The sequence below is a fragment of the Hypanus sabinus genome, chromosome 4, assembly GCF_030144855.1.
Source record: "Hypanus sabinus isolate sHypSab1 chromosome 4, sHypSab1.hap1, whole genome shotgun sequence".
Taxonomy (NCBI): domain Eukaryota; kingdom Metazoa; phylum Chordata; class Chondrichthyes; order Myliobatiformes; family Dasyatidae; genus Hypanus; species Hypanus sabinus.
In genome coordinates, this window is record NC_082709.1 from 125,888,170 (window position 1) to 125,914,686 (window position 26,517).

At 39.7% G+C, this 26,517-nt stretch overlaps 1 protein-coding gene across 5 annotated transcripts in view; it reads right to left on the reverse strand.

Moving 5' to 3' along the window:
- The window catches only part of grik1a (glutamate receptor, ionotropic, kainate 1a), a 354,991-nt gene that overhangs the window by 139,107 nt on the left and 189,367 nt on the right, over positions 1 to 26,517 (reverse strand). For all 5 annotated transcript variants that reach the window (XM_059968113.1, XM_059968117.1, XM_059968114.1 and 2 more), the window contains 2 exons: positions 11,257 to 11,424; positions 10,229 to 10,486 (listed from right to left, as the gene is read on the reverse strand). In XM_059968113.1, the coding sequence (XP_059824096.1) occupies positions 10,229 to 10,486; positions 11,257 to 11,424 (426 nt within the window). The remainder of the gene's footprint in view (positions 1 to 10,228; positions 10,487 to 11,256; positions 11,425 to 26,517) is intronic.

A 26,517-nucleotide genomic window follows, 5' to 3' on the forward strand; every position in this document is an offset into this window, starting at 1 on the left:
GCTCAGTAAATTGTACCTCCACAATATCTCTCTAGTCGCCAGCAAATACATTTTCACTTGCACTACTGACATTTCCAAACTAACATAATTACCATGCAAAAGTTTTTGTTGCTGTTTTATATATTCTGCATTGTTACTTTCAGACACTGCTTCTGTTCCCATATCCCAGCATCAAATGTTTTGAACCATTTGGACAAGATGGAACATTTCATATCCCTTTGCTACACTTAGTTATTGGGATATTCTAAAGTACTTAATATGAAAACCGATGCCACATAAAATAAGGTATCAGTAGATTAGAACCCCGAAGAGCAAGCAAATTGTACCAAACTTATATTTTCATGCCTTGAAAGAAACCACTTATGTGCTGTAGTTATGCAATAAGGACTTGCTCTTGTTACTTTGGATGAGAGAACTAAGAGCATTCTGTTAAGAGCACATAGTAGCTGGCAGGTAATGGGCAATCCATGTGGAAAGAATTCACACAAAGCTATATTCCACTCCTCAAAACTGTTATCTCATGCATGTTTTCCTCAATCTGAGGGACTGTCTATGAAGAAGATGTTGGTAATTGAGTTTATAATAAAGGATCAAATCATTAATCACTTAGAGAAGCTAAAGCTAATCAAGACCAGGCGGCAGAGTTGATGAATATGGTCTGTAAACACCAGGTGAGTCTTGTACTAGAAATTAAACTGTTTTTGCTCATTTTGAATTGTGTGAGAGTGCTGTGCATAACAATTTTTTTTTTGATTTAGTGACCTGTTGTATCTGGGCAAATCCAGTAATAGTAAAATATGAATAATATAATTGAAAATGAAATCCCGGAATAACTTTACTGAATTTCATCAAAGTAGCGACTGGAAGAATAGAATCTGAGCAATTAGATCTCTTACATGAAGTGATGGTCTACGTTCCTTTCAAATATATTGAAGGATGCAAGCTATGTGTTTCACAGTGTTTAAGCTCTAAGAGATTTACCATAAACTTTAAAACTCATCCTCTGATACAGTGGATTAGGTTGTTTGCTTACAGAATTTTTCAATGCTAATTTGTCCTCGATCCTCCTTCACTGGAATGCTTCATATTTTATATTAATTTGGATTATGATTTTTAGAAGATATACAGATAATTTCAGACTATATTTGCTGAGAAGATATCTATTTTCCAATTGAATCTGTTTTCTCAGTTGATGAAGAGCTACCTAGAGGATGAAGTGGCTTCTGGAAAGTGGTGGTGTGGTGGGGTGGGGAGGAGAACAGCTTGTTGGCACGGGGAGACCATGTAAAAAAACAAAAATGCAGGAGAAGGGCCAGAGATTATTCTGTGGTACAGCCCAATCGAAAAAAAAAGTTTAAAGTTCAAAGTACATTTATTATCAAAGTACATTTCTGTCACCATATACAACCCTGAGATTCACTTTCTTGCAGGGATACTCAGCAAATCCAAGAACCATAATAATGAAAGACCGCATCCAACAGGATGGAGAAACAACCAATGTGCAAAAGACCACTAACTGTGAAAGTACAAAAGAAAATAATAAATAAGAAGAATAAATAAATAAATAAATAAATAAATAAGCAACAAATATTGAGAACATGAGATTAAGAGTCCTTAAAAGTGAGTCCATTGGTTGTGCGAACATTTCAATGAAGGACAAGTGAAGTTGAGGGAAGTTATCCACACTGATTCAAGAACCTGATGGTTGAGGGGAAATAATTGTTCTTGAACCTGGTCGTCTAAGTCCTGAGGCTCCTGTACCTGTTTCCTGATGGCAGCAGCAAGAAAAAAGCATGTCCTGGGTGGTGGGGGTCCCTAATGATGGATGCTGTTTTCCTGTGACAGTGCACCTGGTAGATGTGCTCAGGGGTGAGGAGGGCTTTAACCATGATGGAATGGGCCATATCCACCATTTTTTTGTAGGATTTTCTATTCAAGGGCACTGGTATTTCCATATCAGGCTATGCCACAACCAGTCAATATACTCTCAACCACACACCTTTACTAGTTGATCAAAGTTTTCAATGTCATTCTAAATCTTCACAAACTTCTAAGGAAGTAGAGGCACTGCTGTGTTTTCTTTGAAATTGCATTTAAGTTCTGTGCCTAAGACAGGTCCTCTGAAATAATAACACTGAGGATTTAAAGTTACTGACCCTCTCCACCTATGAAGACTGGCTCATGGACCTCTGGTTTTCTCCTTGTGAAATCAATAATCAGCTCCTTGGTCTTGGTGACACTTGCTGACAGTTGTAATGGCACCACTCAGCCAGATTTTCAATCTCCCTCCTATATGCTGATTCAGTACCACCTTTGCTCCAGTCAGGTGTCATCAGCAAACTGAAATATGGCATTGGAACTGTACTTAGCCACACAATCGTAAGTGTAAAGTAGAGCAGGCGACTAAGCACATAGCTTTATGGGTCACCTGTGCTGATGGAGATTGTGCAGGAGATGTTGTTGTTAATCCAAACTGACCGTGATCTGCAAATGAGGAAATTGAGAATCCAATTGCACACAAGGGTATTGAACCTTATCAATAAGTTCTGAGGGGATGATAGGACTGAATGCAGAGCTTCAGTTAATAAAGAGTATTCTGATGTATGCATCTGTGCTATCCAGATGTTCCAAGGTTGACTGAAGAGCCAATGACGTGGCATCTGCTGTGGACCTGTTGACCTGGTAGGCAAAATGAAGTGGATCCAAGTTGCTTCTCAGGCAGGAGTTGATATGCTTCATCACCAGCCTCTCAAAACACTTCATCACTGTGGACATAAGTGCTGCTGGACGATAGTCATTGAGGCAGGTTACCGTATTCTTCTTGGGTGCCAGTATACATAATTGAAACCTGCTTGAAGCAGGTGGGTACCTTGGACAGCTGAAGTAAGAGGTTAAACATATCAGAGAATACTCCAGCCAGTTGATCAGCACAGGACTAAGTACTCAACCACGTACCCAAACTAGGCCGGATGCTTTCCATGGGTTTACCCTCCTAAAGGATGCTCGCACGTCAGCCTCAGAGACTGAGATCACAGTGTTATTGGTGGCTGTGGGAGTTCCTGTTCTCCACCTTTTGATGGTCAAAGCAAGCATAGAAGGCGTTGAGCTCATCTGGAAGCAAAGCTCTGTTGTTACTTACATCACTTGATTTAACTTTGTAAGGGGTGATAGCTTTCAAGTCCTGCCACAAATGTTGTGCATCCTTCATTGAGGCAAGTTTAATCCTGAATTGCCACTTCACCCACGAGATGTTTCTCTGGAGATTGTATCTGGACCTCTTCTATCTTAATTAGTCACCAGATCTGAATGCCTCTGATCTCGCCCTCAGCAGATTGTGGATCTCATGGTCATCCAGGACTTCCGGTTAGGGAAGACCTGGAATGACTTTGTGGAGACAGATTTGTCTATGACTGTTCTTACCTAGTTCATGACAACTGTGGTGTACTCATTCAGATCCACTGAGCTCAATGAACTCACTTAACACTTACCAAAGTAATACACAAAAGATTTATGGTAAAACTTTCAGAGATTAGGAATTACAGACAATGTAACTATTGTCATTGGGGTTCCTGGGGGCCGGTGGATGGAAGAAGTGTTATGGAAATGGAAGATATGATTAAAAACCAGAAAGCAAAGGATTAGACAAGGTTGATGTCCTACCAGGGCTACTCATTACTTTTATACATACCTCTTGTCTGGATTTACTAATTAAGGAAATAGCATTTATGAGAAATCGCCAGAAGTTTCATGAGGATGTTAAAATGGTCAGCAGAATAAGCAGATGAATGGAAATTAAAATTATTTTGGATATAAGCAAAGCGATCTTCTTGAGGAAACAATATATCCACCTTCAATGGACACAAATGGGGCATCAGATGAATGGAGGACAGTGGGTATAGTTTTCCTTTTGAAAGAAGTATGGAAAAAATGGTAATTGTAGGCCTGCAAGTTAAACATCAGTGATAGGAAGATATTGGAAACAACTGAGAGAGAGGATGAATAATGACTTGGAAATGTGCAGACTAATCTGACTGCAAAAATGACTTTGTCGACGGCAGATCCTATCTGGCCAATGTCACCGAGTTCCTTGCAGAGGTAGCAAAGTCTTTTCACAAAGGCAGGGCAGTAGATACGATTTACAAAGACTTTAGTAAAGCCTTTTACAAAACCCCAATTTTGCGATTGGTTCAAAGGATTATGATTCATGGGATCCAGGGCAAACTGGATCCAGAATTGTCTTAGCAATAGGAGTCAGAGGACCATGATAGAGAGTTGCTTTTGGATGCCTGTCACTAGTGCTGTCTCACAAGGATCAGTGCCTGCACCCTAGACATTTGTAATGTGTACAAATGACTTGGATACAGATGTGGGAGGCAAGAACAACGTTTGTAAATAACATGAGGTTTGTTGGGCTTGTTGATAGTGTGGAGGACAGTTTCAGCCTGCAGAGTGATATGCATCTTTTAGTGAAACAGACAGACAAACGTGGACTGAGACATACACTATGAAGGGTAGCATTTTAAGGAGGGACCTCAGAGTTCAAGTCCATAAATCCTTGCTGCTGGCAATGGTTAGGAAGCTATACCAGAACGTCAGCCCCATTTGTCAGGGCATTGAATATAGAGTGAGGAAGGTTATAAAACTTTGATAAGACCCTGGTTGAAGAATTATGTGCAGTTCTGGTCACCAAGGTACAGGAAGGACATGATAGTGCCGGAGAGAACTCGGAGGAGATTTGCCAGGATCTTGTCTGAGAAGGAGCAGTTCAATCTTTAGGAAAAGCAGCAGAAGATTTATCTTTTTTCTCTCTGAAGCAGAAGTGGTTAAGGACGGACATGACTGAAATGTATAAATTTATGTTGGGAATAGATAGGATAAACTGTAGGAAACTTTTTTTTGCCATAAACACATATATAGAGCATAAGATAGTACGCACAGCACTGTACAGTGTATTTGGCCCATGATATTGTGCCAATCTTGAAGCCAATTAATACTCAATGTCCTCCTCCTTTGTATCACCCATACCCCTCCATTCTCTTCCTATTTATGTGTCTATTTAAAAGCTTTTTAAACTCCAGCAAACTGCCTATTTCCACTACTACTCTTAGTAAATGCATTCCAGGCACCTACCACTCTCTGCATTACCTCTCACGTCATTTTTAACCTCCCCTCCTCCCTTTTACTTTAACAGTCTGTCCTCCGGTGCTTGACATTTCAGTCCTGGGAAAAGATTTTGTCTATGCCTCTCACAATTTAAAAAGCATCTCCATCAAGTCTTCAGCCTCCAATGCTCTAAGGAGAACAACCCAAGTGTGTCCAACCTTTCCTGAAAACTCATACTCACTAATCCAGGTTACCATCTTGGTAGGCCTCTTCTAGACCCTGTCCACACATCTACATCCTTCCTGCAGTGGGGCAACCAGATAAACCTACAGAACATAGGCTCAATATAAGGGGGAAAAAATTCAGAGAGGAGATGATGTGGGTATTCATCATCAAGAGCCTTTATTGCACCCTTGAGAGAATGGCTGAAGGTGGGTCTTAATGAACACGCAAAGCACTTAAGAATAGGGGGCTATGACCCAAGAACTGGACAATGGTTTGGCAGCAACAACCTAAGTGTAGAAGAGGACCAAGAGAACCAAAAGTTAAAAAAAAATTACACAAGTTATTATAAGTTGCTGGACATGAATAATCATAAGACTTCAAGAATTAAAAAAATACAAGTTCAATTGTTGAAGTTGTAATTAATGGATTTGTACACAAAATCTAGGAATCACAGTTGATCACACACCAGATGTTTAACCATTCTGCAGCTGGAGTCATATGCAGAGTGTTTTGCATTTACAAAAGTGCAATAATCAAAGGAGAAGATGCATTAAAAATATCCCAATATCTCTGCAAATGAGTAACAAATTAGTTTTTTTCTTTCTACTGTACCCAGTAAGTTTTAAGTCTTTAGAAGAAAAGGAAATTTTGACACAGTTTAACTAGTTATCAAAATGGTAATTGCTAAGTATTTAAATGTGAATAACTGCTAGAAGAAAACTTTACAGTGAAGATGTTAATGGTGTAGAATTTTCTGCCTAATCGCTGAAGCAAGAGAATGAGTCTCTTTAAAAGGAAATCAGATTATTCATTGAAAAGAAACAACTCTATAAAGTATGGGTGTTTTGAGATTATACCATTGATCATGCAGAGGAAGTCATCAACACAGGCAGGGCCAAATGTCCTGTAACATTCCATGATTCTATAAGCACAAAAATGAATGGAACAGGGAACAAGTTTATGTTCAATTAGATCCACTCTGTCTACGAGTTTACAATTCCTGCATCATGCACTGTATCTGACTTCTTTTGTCTCTTGGCACGGAAAATTATTTGGTTTCACACTTCCACAAAATATCTCTCAAAAGGCTCAGCACCACCTGACTCAACATCTTTTATGGAGCATTTAATCAGGATCATTTCTAATTTTCCTTAATCTTCATTTTGCTACAGAAAATGCTCTTCCTCTTCTAAATGTGCATTCTGCAATTGTATCATTTCTAAGTGGGCATCAGAACACTGCTCCTTCAAAAAGGTGTATCTAATTAACCAAGGATGATTCAGGCCTGAATCAGGTTCAAGGTCTACTGCAGTAAGAGTTGCAATATTATTCAAAAAAGTACAGGTTTAATTTCAGTGTTAAGTCTTTTACAACTTTCCATCCCAGGAAACAGGGTGACTAAACTAAATGACTAAATGATTCAAACAGGCAACGTTAAGAAAAATACGACCTTATTTATCCCTCTGCAATTCTTACATGGCTGTCATAAAGGTAGCAGATTACATTGGTGCCTCTCAAGCCACTTACAAAGGCTGTCTTGGAGATCAAATAGCTACAGTTACAGATCCCACAACCCACCTAAGTCGCAGAGATGCTGAATCAAATAGTAATAGCAAGATAACATCTGGCTGGGCTGGTACTAATTTTCTACCACACTTATATCACCTTAAGATTACATTTGGTGTGAAACTTGAAACAAATAAAAACATAAATTCTAGTTACACCCAACACTGTGAAGTTCAGTAACAGTTTCGATTGATGTAGTAATGGTTGGGAAAGAAACTGGGATGGGCTCTGAAGCATATCACTTAAATCTTAATTGGACATCACCTACAATCCTTATTAGTAAAGTAAAGCATCCCTCAGCTTACTGTTTGAACTGGTTCTGCTAATAACAGGACAATTATAGCATCAGGTATTTAGTTTTCTAGTTAAATCAATTGGATGTGAATAATTCAATATTTCTCAAGACATCTAAAACAATTGCTGCAACATAATAATCAGAATATTATGTAATGTACAAAGCTGTGTGCCCATCAGGTGAAATATACAGTACAGTACTCTATTTTTAATTTAACCTTATGTACTGAAGCATTAAAATACTTCTTATTCAAGGTTATTGTCCAAGTCCATGAAAATAAAGTTTTTCAGTAGTAGCAGAGTACATTACCATCCATTACAAAGACAGGACTGCACAGACGTTCAAAGGTAGAGGAGGCAGAGCCTGTTTCGTGATAAAGTCATCCATTCAATCTGTGAAAGGAGTTTTCCCCCATTATCCTGGTAGCGGTCAACATTTTACCCTGCCAACACCAGGCAGGCACTGGAGGAGCTGAGCACCGTGATCAGCAGTCACAAAAGTATATGGACATTTTTAGTCTTATGGTTTTTATATTCTGTGCTTTTGCCCGTTCTTTAGCATTGATTTTTGTGCGGGGGAAGGGGGGTCTGGGGGTCAATGTTCTTGTTGTGTTTTGTTAGCTTTTTTGTATGGGGGAGAGGGATTTTTGGGGGCCAATGTTCTTGTCATGGTTTGTGCAGGGGAGGGGGATTTGAAGATCAATGTTCTTTTTGTGTTTTATGAGGGGGTGGGTCCACTTACCCTGATATCAGTAGTTGGGAAGATGTTGTGGAGGCCAAACCATCGAGTATATTTAAAGCGCAGTTTGATAGTTTCTTGATTAGTCAAGGCATCAAAGCTAACAGGGAGAAAGCAAGGGAATGGAGTTGGAAGGGTTAATAAATCAGCTATGATGGTATGTTGGGACAAACTAAATGTGCTCAATGGCCTAATTTTTCTCCTACGTCTTATGAAATTTGCCTATTGTCACAATAGGTCAATAGCGGATGCAATCTCACTGGCTCTTCATTTGGCCTTGGACCACTTGGAAAACTGCAATGCTTACGTCAGGCTTCTGTTTATTGATGAGAACTCAGCATTCAGCACCATCATACCCCCAGTACTAGTTAACAAGCTCCAAAACCTGGGCCTCTCTACCTCTGCAAATGTATCCTTGACCTCTTCACTGGAAAACCACAGTCAGTGCAGATCGAAAATAACATCTTCTTCTTGCTGACAGTCAACATCAGCACAAGGATGTGTGCTTAGCCCACTGCTCTGCACTCCCTATGCCTATGACTGCGTGGCTAGGCACAGCTCAAATGGCAAAGACAGAATTTCAGATGGTGATGAGGATACGTACAGGAGTGAGACAGATCAGCCGGTTCATTGGTGTCGCAACAACCTTGCACTGAATGTCAGTACGACCAAGGAACTTATTTTGGACTTCAGGAAGGGGAAAATGAGGGAACACACTTGAGCACACTTCAAACGACCAGCAGTGGAAAGGATGAGCAGTTTCAAGTTCCTGGGTGTCAGCATCTCTGAAGATCTAACCTGGGCCCAACATATTGATGCAACTGCAAAGAAGGCAGGGCAGTTGCTCCCTTTCATTAGGATTTTGTCACCAAAGACTCTAGCAAGTTTCTACAGATGTACTGTGGAGAGAATTTTAACTGGAGAATCGCCATCTGGTCTGCAGGAGCCACGGCACAGGATTGGAAAAAGATTCATAAAGTTGCAAACTCAGCCAGCTCCATCATGGCCACTACCCTCCCCAGCATCCAAGCCATCTTCAAAAAGCAACGCCTCAAAATGTCAGCATCCATCGTTAAGGATCCCCATCATCCAGAACATGCTCTCTTCTCATAGGTATCATCAAAGAGGAGGTACATGATCATAAATACACATCTCAGCATTTTAGCAACAGCTTCTTCCCCTCCACCAGCAGATTTCTGAATGGACAGTGAATCTATCTACTGTACACATCCTCACTATTTTTACCTCTCTTTTGGCATTACTTATTTAATTTAATTTTATGAACCCTCTGGTTTCCTTGGCTGCATAAGCCTAGGGAAGACACTTTCCGGTCCTGCCAAACCCACGAGATTGAGACAGCTCTTCCACCCCAAACCCCAGTTTACGTGGATGCTATGTAATATGCTACCCTGTTACAAATTAATGCCACAAAATAACAGACAGCACACTGCATACGATTAAAGGAACTACATTTATGAATCTTAACTTAAGGGTTAGTAAAGAAAAACAAAAAGAAAAGGGCCCATTTTACTTAAACAGTCAAATGTGCACAAGTTGGAGCTCATCTTGAACTTCTCTGTTACTCATGCACTGGGCCCCTGGTCAATGTGAAAGCTCACACCACCTCTTAAAGATAGCAGAGTCAAGGGATATGGGGGATGCAGGAACGCTGTACTGTTTGTGGATGATCAGCCAGGATCACAGTGAATGGCGATGCTGGCTCAAAGGGCTGAATGGCCTACTCCTGCACCTATTGTCTATTGTTTTCCGAACGTCACTCAGAATCCATCTCAAACAAACAGGTCTCCCAACGGGTCATTTCCTGCAACCAGTTCTCCCCAGCATCTTCTCTTTTCATCTCCCACCAAACAAAAGCCCCCATGACCAACCTCAATGACCCTCACCAAAAAAAAACCTCCCCCCAGTTCCACCATCCTTACTGGATGGCACACATTCCTCGTTATCCCTTATCTTCAACAATAACCCAAACGGGCTGAAAGCAGAACAGACTGCTCTTACAGAGCTGCTAAATGAAATACCTACAGCATAAGGGTAAAGATGTGAAGCGAGACATTACATTTATATATATATATATATATATATATATTCCTTATTGTAATTTATGGTGCTATTATTCTGCAGTGCACTGTAGTGCTGCCACGAAACAACAAACTTCACTACATACAGGCATTCAGTGGTATTAAGCATGATTCTGATTCCCTAAGTTAACATGAACTTAAATTAACATTGCAAATAACAGAAAGAAGCATCTTTAAAACATAATGGAGTTTGAACGTTTACCTGTGCTGTCTTCATAAACAATGGTAATTGTCTTCCATTTGTAGTACTGCACCAGGTCCAGGATGGCTCTACTAATAGATGTATATTCTGGATAAAGGTTAATGAAGAATGAGTCCTTCTGATCTAGTATGGGATGTTTCCAACGTGTCTGGATGTGTGGAACTTCCATTGCATTAGAGATAGATTGAACCGCACTTATTGAAGAACTGTGGGAAGGTCCAAACACAGCTGCTACTCCTAGAGTAAGCTGATCACAAGCTAGTGGGTTGTAAAGAAATAATTCAGTCACTTTATACTGATAATGCAGAACCTTTAGAATTGAAAGTTAGGCTTACTCAACAGATAAGAGGGTTGGATTTTTAATCGTGGTTATAAATTCTGAATAACAGGGCTCATTAGACCTGGTACACAATGATTCCTAGATATTCTAAATTTAAATGCAGGGTTTCTTCAAATAGAGTCCTTGATCTAAGTCAGGTGTGAATCTTCATCAGAGTGAGGTCTGCACAGAGTTTAGCTGCACTAAGCATATAACTGGGATTGTGCAAGTTTAGGCTCAACCAATTGAACTGAGTCAAAGGCAATTTTGACTTTTTATTTAATGTTAATATTAAATGCATCCTTTTTCTTCTTTCATCCCTCCCCCGATTTTCATGGTCAGTAAACTTTCCAGAAATGTGAAGGTACTCTTGGAGGAGAAACATCCCTAGTCCTGCTAAACTTCAAGTTGTGCTGTAAAGGCACTCAGCTGATGGAGTTAAACTTTCTCGCTTGCTATTTGCTGCCACATATATTTTTGGGTATTAACATGAGTTTAAATATACTTAGAATGAAAGCAGGTAGGTAATATTATTATATTTATGGCCAACCCAATTCTCCCATCAGCCCCTTTATCTAAAAATAACGTACCTGGAGTCTCCATGTTTCAGAATTCTGCATTTTAGTTTCTTGATACAAACTCAACCCACTCAATGCTGACAATTCAACCCATAATATAAGAAAGCAATAATGGAATATATAGTACTCACCCCGTCTTGAAGCTTCAAAGCTGTCATAAAGATTAATTCTCTGTATGTCATAAGTGAGTGTGGCATTAGGCATCAAAGTCTTATTTCTGTTTATACTGGTGATTGCAAACTTGAAGGCCATCTCTTCAATACTAATTGGCTCATTTTCAGTAGTTTCAAAAATACCTCCTAAAAGAAAACACACAGCTTAGCATGGTTTTTGAAGTTTAGTTCAGATCAGAAGTATGTTCACATTGAATAATATTCTTTCAAAGTATAATATACATGTACTGTTAAGCATTTATTTTCAGTATGACTTGACCAAGGAGTCCAAAGAACAGAGATGTATCTTTTCTCTCCTTCTCATCACATGCTAGTTAGATAGAACCACATACTGTACCTTGATTGCATTCACCAAACCCAAACTATAAGGATATACATTATAACACAAGTTGGAGTGGGAATGTGCCTGAAAGTTGCAACATACAACTTGACCCACAACTTGACCCACCAAATTGCTTTCGCAAGTCCAGCTTCCACCACCTCCAACTTATTTGAAAGAAAATAAAATACTTTTTTTAAAAAATGCAATGCAAGACTTCTTTGAGTCTGCTAACACCTGAAACCTCCAAACAAATTCTAAAAGGCTGTGAACTACAGATGGAATGGGCCATGTTGCAGTCCTTTGTTCATGTTAGAAAACTTTCCTCTTCTGTTCCACAGAAGAAAGAATCCTAGTTACATGCTCAATGGCATACAAAATCCAAACAGATCATAATTCCCCTGTTCAATGATTTCCTTGCACATTGGGAGGAAAGCAGGAAGGAAAGAGATGGAAGAATCCTCCCTCATACTACTCAGCGCAGGCAGAGCTATCTTGAAAATATGGCAAACCCACATTGGATTTTAGCCCATACTTCTTCCCATCGCTACCAAGTTTACTTAGATCAATGATTTGATTTTATTTGTAATCACTACATTAATAAATATAATGTAATCATTAAGTGGTTGAAAATAGTTGTGTCTGAACAGAATCATGTTTCCGAATATTTATGTGTGTCAACTTTTTAATTAATTGAAAGATGCAAGTCCCATATTTTAATTAATCTGAAATGCATGACAACTTTGGAAGAGATTCATACTCAATCACAAAGTCAGGAGTCGTGCTCCAATTCTGAAAACTGACACTTTTAGCATGTGTGATTTGGGATGAGTTTCTGCCTCGTGAAGTTTTCTGCAATAGGAAGTATTAATGTGACACACCATTAAAGACTTCCAACTGTATTGATTCCTCTTTCAACCTGACGGATTGATGAACTAGTTGGCAAAGGTGCACACAAAACAGTGCGAAAATCCTTAACTGGCTTACGTTACTGCTTGATTTACTGGTGCCCTGCTACTGTGAGAATTTCCAGTCTAGAAGCTGGATATATTAGTGCCTGTTTCTCATTTGCAGATTGTCCTTGCATCGACTCCCCACTGAAATTGTGCACAGTGAAAACAACAGACTAGGCACTTGCACGTCCAATTCATTTTAAAACATCACACAGTTTTATAGCCTCAGTGTATACCTGGTGTCACAAGGCATGCACTACAAATTTCTTCCCTGACAGTCACAAAGTTATGTATTTGGATGTAACCACCACAGAAGATACAGGAGCTCATAAAGGTACACCCTACTACCATCAGGAGACACTGACTCACTATCTTCAGAATTGACTGCAGACTGCCCAAACACTTTCCAAGTTGTTCTTGAACTATCAGATAAGTTACCAGGTGCTTTCATTGTGAATATGCCAACAAACTCCCATCCCCATTATATTCTGACTCTCCTAGCACCCAATTGTTAGCAAACTCATTCAAAAGGTTCCTAAGTGGTATTCTATTTGTAAAAACTCCAAATGCAGTGTCTCTGGCAGATGTGCTGAATGCCAGGGTTAACACCACTGGCAGCTACCACACTGATGCACCATCAATAGCTCTCAGAGACGTGAAGCGAGAGATAGGCTTTAATTAGCTGGAAGAGAGCAGTCAGCAGCAAGAGTCGATCACACAACATCCTGGAGACTGAGGTAGGAGCAGTGCCTCCAATCGCCTTTATATAGGGGTCTGTGGGAGGAGCCCCAGGAGCAGTCAGCAGGGGGGGGGGGGGGTGTCCAGACAGGTATACGTAGTTCACCACACACACCATGCCAAAAATCTCTGCACAAAAACAGGATGTTATTTACCCATAATAACATTTCTCAGCATTTCAGTTGTCAGAATCACTTGAATAAAAAATCAAGTTTTACAAGTCTCAAAAATGACTGTATTTTAGTAATTTTATGTATTCTGATGTCATTCCCCTTTCACCACTTTACCTGTAAGTTTCCAAGTCTTAGCACTATACAAAACTATCATGAAGTTAATGTTTGGCTGCTAGCTGGATTTACTCTTTCACTTTGAGTCCACAAAATGTCCTGACAATCGATGAGAAGACTTGCCTGAGATTGCTGTTACAAACACCTGGACCTGTTTAATTGTAGAAGCAATTTCAGATGGCAGCCTGGTACACTACAGACCGCTATTTGAACAACTATGGACTTGCCTTTGATTGTGGCTTTTGTTTTCCATGTTTTTCTTGCTGTTGCTGTTTTATTTCCACTGGATGGTATAATTTGTGTATAATTTATATTGTGTGTGTTGTCTACCCCTACATGCCTGTGATGCTGTTGTGAACAAGCTATTTCATTGTACTGTAGCCCACTGTACGGTATAATGAAAGCGTGTGCAAGTGACCATTGACTCAATTTAACTTAATATAAACTACTCCATCATTGTCCCAAAGCTAAGATGGCTGACACAGATGAGTGGTCTCTGTTATCCTCAGCTCACACTTATCCAAACTGAACTGCATTTGTCATTCCTCAGCCCATGAACCAAACTGATCATTATTCTTCTGTAAATCCTGATAAAGATTTCTACTGTCAACGATAACACCAATTTTAGCGTCATGTCCAAACCTATTAACTATGCTTTGTATGTTCTCATCCAAATCATTGACATAGATGACACAGGAACTACCTAACCAGCTGAATTCCTTCAACAATTAGTTTTTTTTTGCTCCCGTTTCCAACATCTACAATCTCCCAGATATCCCATGCAGTGACCATCTTAGTGTGGAACTGTGGGAAGCTGGACACAGTGATGCATTATGTCCTTTGTCATCATCAGCATCTTCATTCCTTTCCTTCTCAAATTCCCTCCTGCAATATTTCCCCCTCTTTTGGGGCCATGGGGTGGGGGTGGGGTGGAATTTGCGGCATACTCAATGCCCTGCAGGAGAAGAGGGCAGCACAGCTGGTAGGGCCACTGCTTCAAAGTTCCAGAGATCCCTGTTGAGTCCTGACCTGAGGGAGAGGGAAGACAAAGGGCTGGGGTGTGTTGTATGCACAAAAAAGTGAATGTCAACATCAAAGGAAGTTTTTCTGTTGCTCTCCAGTTCACATTGACATAAAGTGTGAGATCATGAAATATCTTCTGGCGTTACTTTATAGTCTGGGGATTCCCATTCCTGGAAGTGATTAGAAGGTTGCCTACTTCTACTAGACTTATTGAATTGCAGTCCTAGTGAATCTCCTGACACCGTATGGCTCACAGAATATCCCTTCTGGCCTCTCTCCCATTTACAACATCTTCAAAGTCCCTTTCAGTGCCCCTCTTACGCCAGAAAAAGAAAGAAACTTTGAGGTGGACTTTGTAAATGTAGGGCTTTGTAAAAGAAGTAAGCAAGCAGCGGAAACAAAAGGCAGGGAGCAAAGTCAACATTCTAAAAAGTGTAAGAAGGCCAAAGTTAAAAGTGATCGATCTTAATGGACACTATTCTGCAACACGGTGGCCATGTATAAAGAGTTGTAAACAGGTGTAAGCTAATTATGTGACTGTAGCATAACCAAAAGATGGCCATTGCAACATTCCGGCATCTACGACATGGAACAAAAGAAACCAGGAGCCATCTAGCCCCTCAGACCTGCCCTGCCATTCAATATGATTAAGACTGACTAGTGCTGGCCTCACCTCTTGTGCTTGTCCCATAGCAATTTTTCCAAGTATTTCTACCGAAATCACACAGCCTTTCTTTCCTGCTTGTCCTTGGCTCCACTTCTCATTTTGTGTAAAGTTAGCAACTCTGGTTCCCTTGACTTCAATATATTTCAGTAACAGTTTCTTATTCTTCTGAAACTTAACATTTCAAACCAATCTCCTTGTCCCTAATGCAGTTTACTTAAATTAAAACTAATGTCTATGATTTCAGTCAAACTATCTTTTCCAGTTTCCACTAGTCCATTATCTCCCAAATTAATTTCTGGAACAAATTTTTGTTTGTTTACTCATTTGGCACCAGAACTGGCAGATCAAAAAATGAACAATCTATGGCTTTTTAATCAAGTCTGATTGTTTTCTTTAAACAAGAGTGGTGATTCAGCCACAGTCATTTGGCTGATGGAAGTCCCTTTGGCAATACTTTCATTTGCCTCTCACAGAATGCAAAATACCAATAAACAATCATATAGTAGTTGGAATAAATCTCTTCCTAATTCTACTCTCCAAACTTAATAAACACTTAATAATAAAAACATAAAATGTGGAAGCACTCAACACATAGCATGACAACTGTCAAAAGGAAAAATGAGTCAACAGTACAGATCAAAATTTTGCTTTCTCATTGTCTCCTCTACTGAAATTCTACTGAAATCTGTTTCTAAGTTCAAAGTAAATTTATTATCCAAGTACATATATGTCACCAAATACAATCCTAAGAGTTATCTCCTTGGAGGCATACTCAATGAACCCATAGAACAATAACCACAACAGGATCAGTGAAAGACCACACTAACTTGGGCATTCAACCAGTGTGCAAATGACAGCAAACTGCCCAAATACAAGAATAAATTATTATTATTATTAATAATAATAATAATAATAATAATAATAATAATAATAATAATAATAATAATAATAATAATAATAATAATAATAAATATCAAGAACATGAGATTGAAAGTGAGTCCATTGATTTTGGGAAAATTTCAGAGAGAGAGGGTGAGTGAAGTTATCCCCTCTGGTTCAAGAGCTTGATGGTTGAGGGTTACTAACTGTTCCTGCACCTGGTGATGTGAGTCCCGAGGCTCCTGTTCCTTCTTCCTAATGGCAGCAGTGAGAAAAGTGCATGTCCTGGGTGGTAGGGGTCCCTGAAGATGGATGCTGCTTCTTGTAACAGTGTTTCTTGAAACAGAAATTGCTGAAAATGTGAAACAGGCAGCATCAGGAAAGAGAAACAAAGGAAACAAGTAATTTCAAACACCCTTAATGTTATGTAGGGATCTTTGATCTGAACATTAATTGTTTCTCTTTCCTTAAATGCTGCTTGACCTTTTTTGTGTTTCAGCAGCTTGTAAGCAGTTTTTAAGTCAATGAATATGGCCTGATGTAACACCTGCAGATACAGCTCACTGTGGTGCTAATGTCTTGTGCCTACTACCATTCAACAAAATGATTTCATTACACCTTTACTGAATGGCTTGTGCTTAAAGAAATAACTGCTCTTGCATTTACCAAGCAACACTTAAGATCACTGTGTAAAAACCCATAAATGAAGGTATGCACTTTGTTAACTGTTAGCACGAATATACAGTTATAAAACCAACTTTAAATTTATCTGTGGAAAGGAATAAACAGTCAATGGTTTGAGCCATTGAAGGGTCACAGGCCAAAATGTCGGTTGTTTATTTCCTCCATAGATGCTGCCTATTCTGCCGTTGTTCAAGAGTTTCCCCATTTTCTTAAGCTAGGCAGATAGATAAACACCAGTCAAGTCATGGTTGCAGTTTTATAATTGACCAACAGGTTACAGTATGCAAGGAGCTGATGTAAAAAGACAGTACATGTTGGCATTCTCATGAAAGGTAGATTCAAATATTGATTGAAAATCCTTCAACTTCTAACAAAATGCCTCAATCTACTGGTGACTAACTGAAATATACAGATGATATAAAATGGCCGACCTGATGACAAAGCTACTCGCTTAACAATACGACTATAAGTAATCATCAACAGCTGTGAACTTACAGGTAAGCAATGAGATCTCATAATTAGAAATAAAATAATAATCCACATCAGGAAGGACATAACATTGCCTGTTCTGCTGAGCTCCTCCAGCAATTTGTATGCATTGCCTTGGATTCCCAGCACCTGAAGAATCTCTTGTATTTTATATTCATCTGATCTGTTGGTTTCTTCATTCATAAAACTGTCACTGCAAACCACATTTGATATCTCTTAAGTATATAGTTCATGTACTGGATTACTTCCCTAGGTAAATCTCCCGCACATCAGGTCACCTACCTGTTTCATAATTGTTGTTTCAACTTAACTATCTTTTTACCTGTAAATATATTGCTTAATCTTGGCACCACCTCCTTGGTATAGATTACTTTTAAAATTTACTTAAAGCCTTTCATTTACCGAAATTCTTTACCCTATGTGTATCTGTTCTCTATTTGCTTTGTATTCTGTATTGTAGGTTTTATTATGGTAACTATTCTCATGGATGGTGCCATGGCAGAAGTGAAGTGAATAAATTATGCATTCTTGCTTATTTCCTGGCAGTTTGTAGCTTGGGACCTGCAAAGGTCATATCTTTTGCTGATTGTTGAGATAATGCTCATTAACACTTAATTGTGTGTTTGCTAATTGCTAATAAAGGATCGAGTAAAGGGTTTGACTTTTGGAGCAATGATTGGAGACGTGGGTGTGTCATGTAAGTATTGTAAGCAAGTCCATATGGCACAGGCAAGTGGCAATTTGATTTTGGATTAGTTTTGTCACTACACCCTGAAAGTTTGTGGCTGGCTACAATCAGAGGTCATTTTATTAGTCTTCACCTGCTCATTAATACAAATATCTAATCAGTTAATCATGAAGCAGCAGCTCAATGCATAAAAGCATGCAACCATGGTCATGAGGTTCAGCTGTTGTTTAGTTCAAACATCAGAATGGGGAAAAACGTGATCTAAGTGACTTTGACTGGAATGGTTGTTGGTGCCAGACGGGGTCATTTGAATATCTCAGAAACTGCTGATTTCTTGGGATTTTCACACACAACAGTCTCTGGAGTTTACAGAGAATGGTGGAAATAAAATCCAGTGAGCGGCAGTTCTGTTGGCAAAAACGTCTTGTTAATGTGAGAGGTTAGAGGAGAATAGCCAGACTGGTTCAAGCTGACAGGAAGGGCAGTAACTCAAATAACCATGTGTTACAGCAGAGGTCTGCAGGACAGCATCTCTGAATGTGCAACACATCAAACCTTGGAATGGGCAGGCTACAGCAGCAGAAGACCACAAATATACACTCTGAGGCCACTTTATCAGGTACAGAAGGTACCTGAGCATATATCATTGGAGGTATTTAAAGAGAGAAATACTCCTTTGAGAAATTGGAGATATGAACGTTTTGGGAAATTGGTACGAAAGAGGAGGCGAGGCCTAATGCAGATCAGCCATGAGCAGGAAGGCTTGGAAGACCAGGTGGTTCAGTCCTGCTCTAATTCTTCAGTTCCTTTGTAATCTAGTAAACACGGAGGAGCAGAAGTATAAACTCTAAGAGAACACAAGTAGGCTGACAGAATGGGCTGATAAAACAGAAAACAGAAATCGTTTGGCATCCTGACAAGGAAAGGTAAGATTGGTTAAATTGCACAGTTCTAAATGGTATCTACTACCAAAGGAACTGAGCCTTTCTGTGCACAGATCTTAGAAGCTGACAGGATACATTGGTAGGCCATTTAGAGAAATATTAGATCCAGGGTTTCTTAAATCAAGGCACTTAGAGCAGAAGCAGGAAGATATATAGAAGCTTGCTGCTAAGGCACGGCTAGTGTATTAGGTCCAATTCACTTTGCACATTCCAGGAAGCATGAGTAAGATATAGACAAGTTGCAGAAAAGACAAGTGTTCACATGGATGAGGAATTTCTATTATGAGATTTGATCGGAGAAGCTGGCAATGTTCTCCTTGAAGCAAAGGACTTTGATATGAGATCAGAGTGTTGGGATAAATAAAGAAATCCAGCCATCCGTGGCTGATTCAAAAACTATGAGACACGGATTTCAAACGGTGTGAAAAGAATTTGGGGAGGGCGGAGATGCAAGAGTGGTTATGGTCACCTTTCGTAAAGATGATTGAAACAGCCAACCAGGCCCACAAAAGGGGAAAGTAAAATCAGCAATGCTGGAAAGCAGCCAGACAAGAGAAAAAGAGTAAACGTTTCAGGCTAATGATCTTTCCCCAGAACAAACATTTCCAGGATATTCTGGGGTTGTTTTGTTTCCCGCTAAAGGAAATTGGATAGGCATTTGAAGATAAATTACATGCAGAGATATGGGGAGAGAGTGGGGAAATATAGGGAGAGAGTTGGCAAACTTCAAAGGGCTGATTAGCCTTATTCTGTGCCAATATGACTATGATTCTGAGCTACGCTACCCAATTCTGATTCATCTGAATGAACTTTACCTGTCTAAATTTGGCATGCTCATTTCATTGTTGCAAAATGGTAATTTTGCTTTGCTGAAATAAGAGGTTGTTTAACTCTTGGTTCCGTTCTCAGCGGCATTTGTGGTAATTTGTACAACCTGTTCCAGTGAGTTAATAGCAACTTTGCCATGACTTTTATAATTATGTTTCCATGGAAATGATGCATTCTATTTGTGAAACACAGATGAGAATGCAGAGATTGGTTAGCAGCTTAATGCATACAGTGTACTTTCCATTGCACTCTCTCACTGGGAACTACAGACCAGATGTGCAGTATGTGAAGCAGCGACTGTTCCAGTATGAGTCAACAATGCAATATGTTGAAACTGGGGCAATGACCTTCAAATTACTTTAAATTTATTCATTGTGCAGTCAGTCCCAGCGGTCATAAAAGACCAACAGTTACTGTCAATTTAACGTTAAACAGTGTTATTTGCCATCAATTTTGCCAATAAGTTCAATTTTCTGGGTTCCATATTTTAAATGTCAAATAAATGCAAAGCAGTTGAAAGGTTATCTCAGCTAAATCACCTCAGATTAATTGCAAACTGCTGCTACTGCAGTGTAGCCATTTTCAGTTGCGTACCAAAGTCATAATTGTGGAATGATTAGTTCAAATGGTCAATAATTATGCATGAAAATAAAAAAGAAAATGCATCCAATTCATGCTGATGGTGATATGACGTGTCAGAACGTGATTGAAGAGAGTTCTGAGCATGCACAGAAATGATAGAAAGATCTGGAAGCATGGCGCTGTAAGACATGTGTGGTTGCTGCTATTAAGTAAAAGTTCTATTCTTCCAGAAATATGGTTCTTTATTAGAAACCCACGGTACATATTAATTTAAAGAACACAACAATGCTAACTTGCATTTCCTTGTAGAAACTAACCAAATTAAACTCTGCTTCAATGTCCTAGCCATATTGTCAGTGTTGCGGGGTTTGACAAAACATATATTTTGAACTGGCATCTGTAAGCAATTCACCTTCCAACTCTAAAACATCACTAAGCAACTCCATGGTGAAGATATTTTTTACAGCGCTGCCCATGGGTGTCCTATTGCCTAATCCCATCTTGAATATTTTTGGTTTTACATTATTCAAAAACAGAAATTTTGTTGTTTACAAAACTGTGTCTCTTACACAAAGGAATGTATGCTCCTTTGAAAAAGGAGTCAAACAATTAAATGTAGCTACAGAAAACATTATCACTTGTGTATTTAATCCTTGAGTAATATTTGAGTAAAAGTGTACATCTATTGTTTAAGCATTCCTTGTTGTTTACTAATTCATGCATCTCCTGGCTCCATGTTTTTCTTTAATTAGTTTTATGTTTTTGAGTTAAGAACTTAACACCTCTGCAACAGTGAAACCTTCTATGTGACACGACTACTCAAAGGTAGCCTGCTTCAAGTCAACTACTTAGAAAGCAATTATAGGCCATCTAATTACAGGTACCTTTGGCCATCAGTCAAAAATCGATTCCATACCACAATAATTTCAAAACTAACAATGCCCTGACCCTCTTAGAGATGCAGTAAATAGGAATTAATGAAAAGACTGTCACTGGGTCCTCCATTAAGAAGAGTTCCAAGGTTTAGGGCGTAATCGTAAAAAGAAAATACTGACCTACAGAGCACCAAGATTAGCCCAAGTGCTACCAAGACAATTAATTATTATTGAAATCGATACTTTGTTAAATAGTTGCATTTCAGTTTATGTTTAGCCTGAGACGTGCTGATTCCTAGCTTTTTCCGACCAAAACAGAATATGAACAACTATTGGTGTATGTATGATATCCTTATTTAAGATTCTTAAAATCTTTCATAAATGCATTTACTGAATACTTTCCTTGGTACAGAATAATATGGAATTGATTGCTTATGTGAACACTCTATGAACTTCAAAGCAGTCTACAACCAGAGCAAAATGAAGCCATTCCTTATCAATTATATATCAATTTAATGCTAATCATATTTGTGCCATTTCTGGCATGCTGATTAATGATAATATATTCCATCTATTAACTTTTATAAGCTTTAGTATTTTAATATCCACTCCAGTCATCCTCAGTCATGAAGACACATTTCCTCTGCTCCTTGCCTTCCAAATATTTAATAAGATCACAGTATGTATGGCTGGTAGTGTTTTTTGAGAGGTTTATTAGGTTTTATTTATTTTAAGAGAAATGTTGTTTTTCATGAATGATGGATGAAGGATGACTGCTGTTGAAATTAGGATTGAGTGCTTTACATTACATGAAGGAGCTATGGTAGAGGGAAAAAAACACGCCTGTTTTATTCCATTTCTGATCTGTGCCTTTACATGTTGAGAAACATTTTACTGGATGCTGCACAATCAGTTAATGGATTTCATTCCACTTAATAACCCATTTAGTTCAGAGCAGAATCTGTTGCACAAACATTGCTTAAATAAGACAGAGACTCAAAATAACAGTTTTGGACTGCCTTTTCCTTTCATGGTTTTCTTTCGTAAAGACCCACTTCGATATACCCTTTATTGGCATTCCACACGCCTTCGGTTCCTGTAAAATCTGAATCTGTCCTTTAACCTTAATCTTTATTCTTAAATTCCTCTAACTAAACCCATTTATCTTACCCAGATGCTCCTATATTCTGTATGTTAGTAATTTCATGAACTTAACTTTAATTTTTAATTTTTAACAGAAATGTAAAAAATGACACAGGAGCACAATTTCAGTTTTGTGCACACAAATAAACTTCCTTTCTTTGCAGACATTCCTCTGTTGTTGAAATCGGCATTGCACAATTTAGCATTCTGCAGGAATCTTACAGACGAGATGGCAAACTTCCACTCCTGTGTTTCAGTAATTCTTTGACATTTGTCGTGTTTCCCTTGGAAACATGATGAGTGAGTAATCTCTGCTCTGCAGCATTCTTTTGTCTCTGGCATATACAGGAGTGCGACTGGGAATCTGACAACCGAACATCCCCAGTGTTGATAGTTCTATAATCAAAAGACGGTATTTCATGCCAGCTGGTTGCGGTTGAAAGGAATAATGTTGGCCTTTATGGTCAGTACATAGCAGTAAGGTGAGACATACAGCAGAAAAGCAGAAATTTCCAGAAATTCTCAACAAGATATAGAGCATCTATGGAAAAAAACAGGAGAATTAGTAGTTAAGGTTGCTGCCCTTTCCTCAGAATTGAATTAAGTGAGAAATCAAATGTTTTCAGATGGAAAGTGGGGCAGAGATCTGTGATACAGTAGAGAGAAAGAGAAACTGATTGATATGAGGTGATGTTGCCAGTTGAGAGGAAGGTGAAGTTTGATTCTTACTGCTAAACTGTCTGAAGGAGGTGTAAATAGAGGTGATTGAATATCAAGTACAAAAGCTGTAACAGAGATCAGAATTTAAAGCACAAAACATTAAAAAATGGTTGGTGGATTTGCTCTCTGGTTTTGCCATTCTGTTGGAAAATCAGATCTTCGCTGCAGCTGCTTTTTAAACAAAACTTTCTTCAAATTATTTGTTATTGCAGTTTGAGTTGAAGCCAAAGTAGCAGAACTGTAAGTGGGTAAATGCTTATGTAGTCCTCCACACACCCTCTGTCGTTCATGGTCAATCCTACGCCTGAAGTTGCACAGTGATGCAGTTCCAAGTGCTGCTGCTTACAATGCCAGTGATCCTCGTTCAACCCTGATCTTGGAGTACATATAAACCTCTTTGGCTTCCCAAGTACTCCAGTTTTCACATCGACATGTTTTCACATTCCAAAGATATGTGTGTTGGTATGTTAATTGCAGTCAGTGTGTAGGTGACTGGTAGAATGTGGGGAAAGTGGACGAGAATGCGGGATAAAAGAAGGATTTGTGTAAAAGGGTGGTTGAAGTTTGGCACAGACTCTGTGGGCCAAAAGGCCTACTTCCATGCTGTACTCTCTACGTCAAAGACTCGAGTCCATTTCTCACTCAATTATTCCCCACATCCTTTGATTCTCCCCGGCACCCAGTGATCCTTATCAGCCTTGAGGCTCAAACACAGCTTCAAAAGTTCAAATCTTAACGTAAATTTCTCATCAAAGTACATATATGTCACCAGATACAATTCTGAGATTCATTTTCAGATCTCCACTGTAGAGAATCCAAGGAATTACACAATTCCATGAAGGAATTTTTTCCTATTATTCTTTTCCTGACATTTTCCTGAGGGTGTTTGTCCATTGTACGGGGCCTATCAGCAGCATCACAGAGATCTATGAGCTAAATAAAATTACAGAAGCAGTAAGCGGAGCAGCCATTGTCAGTAGTAGGCCAGTAGTAAGAGTAGAAGTGACAGGCTTTGACTCGGAAGAGGCGTTGGCTCTGTGTAAAGCATCTGTTAAGGTTTCCTTTTTGTTTTTTTTTCTCCTCTCTTACTGTACCATTTAAATGGTTGTGGTGTGTTCTTTGTGGCGGATATTGGAGTCTTGGGAGACCCAGCATCTCCCAGGAAACTATATCTGCGTGATGCGCATCCAGCTGCAGTTCCTTAGACTGTGTTAGGGATCTGGAGCAGCAACTGGGTGATCCTCTGCTTGTACGGGAGAGCAAGACTATAATGGAGGTGAGAAGTTGGGTGACTGTCAGGAGAAATGGAAATAGAGCAGAGCAGCTCTGTGGCCATTCCCCTCAAAAACAAGTATACTGCTTTGGTTACTTTTGTGGGGGATGACCTCCGGGGAAAATGCCACGGTCACCGGGTTAAAGGCACTGAGCAGGGGTCCATGGTGCAGAAGGAAAAGAGGGAGAAGCAGTAGTGATAGGGGGCTTGATAATTAGGGGAACAGATGAGAGAGTCTGTTGACGTCAATGGGACATTCGGATGGTATGTTGCCTCCCAGGTGCCAGGGTCAGGGATGTCTCAGATCACGTCCACAACATTTTGGAGAGGGCGGGGGAGCGGCCAGATGTCTTGGTACATATTGGTAACAACGACATGGGAAGGAAAAGCACTGAGGTCCTGAAAAGAGAATTTAGAGAGCTAGGTAGAAAGCTGAGACACAGGGCTTCCTGGGTAGTAATTTCTGGATTGCTGCCTGTGAGGGTAGAAACAGAATGATGTGGCAGATAAATGCATTGCTGAGAAGCTGGTACAGGGGGCAGGGCTTCAGGTTCTTGGATAATTGCAATCTCTTCTGGAGGACGTATGACCTGTTCAAAAGTGACAGGTTGCACCTGAACCCAAGGAGGACTAATATTCTCATGGGCAGATTCGTTAGAGCTGCAGGGAAGGGTTAGAACTAACTTGGCAGGGGGGTGGGAACCGGAGTGATGGGACTCAGGAAAGGACGGATGGTAAGAAAGTAAAGATAGCATGCTGTCAGATTGTCAAGAAGGGCAGGCAGGTGATGGGACCTAGTTGCATCCAACAGGCTGAGTATCAAATCATTAGGGATGTAGAGTCAGAAAGGATAGCAAATACGTACTCAAGGTGTTGTATCTAAATCCATGTAATATAAGAAATAAGGTGGATGATCAGGTAGCAATATTACAGGTTGCCAGGTATGATGTCATGGCCATCACTGAATCGTGGCTGAAGAGTGTTTGTAGTTGGGAGCTGGATGTCCAAGGTTACACATTATATTGGAGGGATAGGAAGGTAGGCAGAGGGGGTGATGTGGCTCTACTGGTAAAGAATCTCATCACATCAGTAGAAAGATATGACATAGAATCAGAAAATATAGAATCCTTGGGGGTTGAGTTAAGAAACTGCAAGTGTAAAAGAACGTTGATGGCAGTTATATACAGACCTCCCAACAGTGGCTGGGAGGTGGACCACAGGTTACAACAGGAAATAGAAAAGGTGAGTCAAAAGGGCATTGTCGTCGTAGCTATCCCTCGAGGTCGAGGATGATGGTCTTTGTTCCGTTGATCTATCACAGAGCGAATATGCCTGTGCGTGTATTTAACGTGTACTTGATGTTGCACTCCAAGAAGCACACGATACTTCACAAATCAACCAACTGATCCCAACGGCAAGGAAATCATGACGATTGGAGATGATGAATTTGTTACAGCCTTCATCCGCCCTCACAGCCATTGAGTTTGAAATAACTTCATCCCCCTAATACACCGTTGAGGTCTTGGTTGGATTGTTCTTTGTCAGGGACCTCACCTAACCTTACCACCATGGGTGACCCTACCAGGAGCACATCTACAGACATCAAATGGGCAATGTTATGGTAGTCATGGGAGATTTTAACATGCAGGTCGATTGGGAAAATCAGGTTGGAAATAGATCTCAAGACAGTGAGTTTGTTGAATGCCTAAAAGATGGCTTTTCAGAGCAGTTTGTCGTTGAGCCTACTAGGGGATCAGCTCTACTGGACTGGGTGTTACGCAATGAACCAGAGGTGATCAGGGAGCTTAAGGTAAAAGAATCCTTAGGAACCAGTGATCACAATATGATTGAGTTCAACTTGAAATTTGACAGGGAGAAAGTAAAGTCTGATGTAACAGTATTTCAGTGGAGTAAGGGAAATTACAGTGGTATGAGGGAGGAGTTGGCCGAAGTAAATTGCAAGGCACTGCTGGCAGAGATGACAGCAGAGAAGCAATGGCATGTGTTCCTAGGAAAACGAGGAAGGTGCAGGACACGTATTCCAAAAATGAAGAAATACTCGAATGATAAAATAGTACACTTGTGACTGACAAGGGAAGTCAAAGTTGTTGTAAAAGCAAAAGAAAA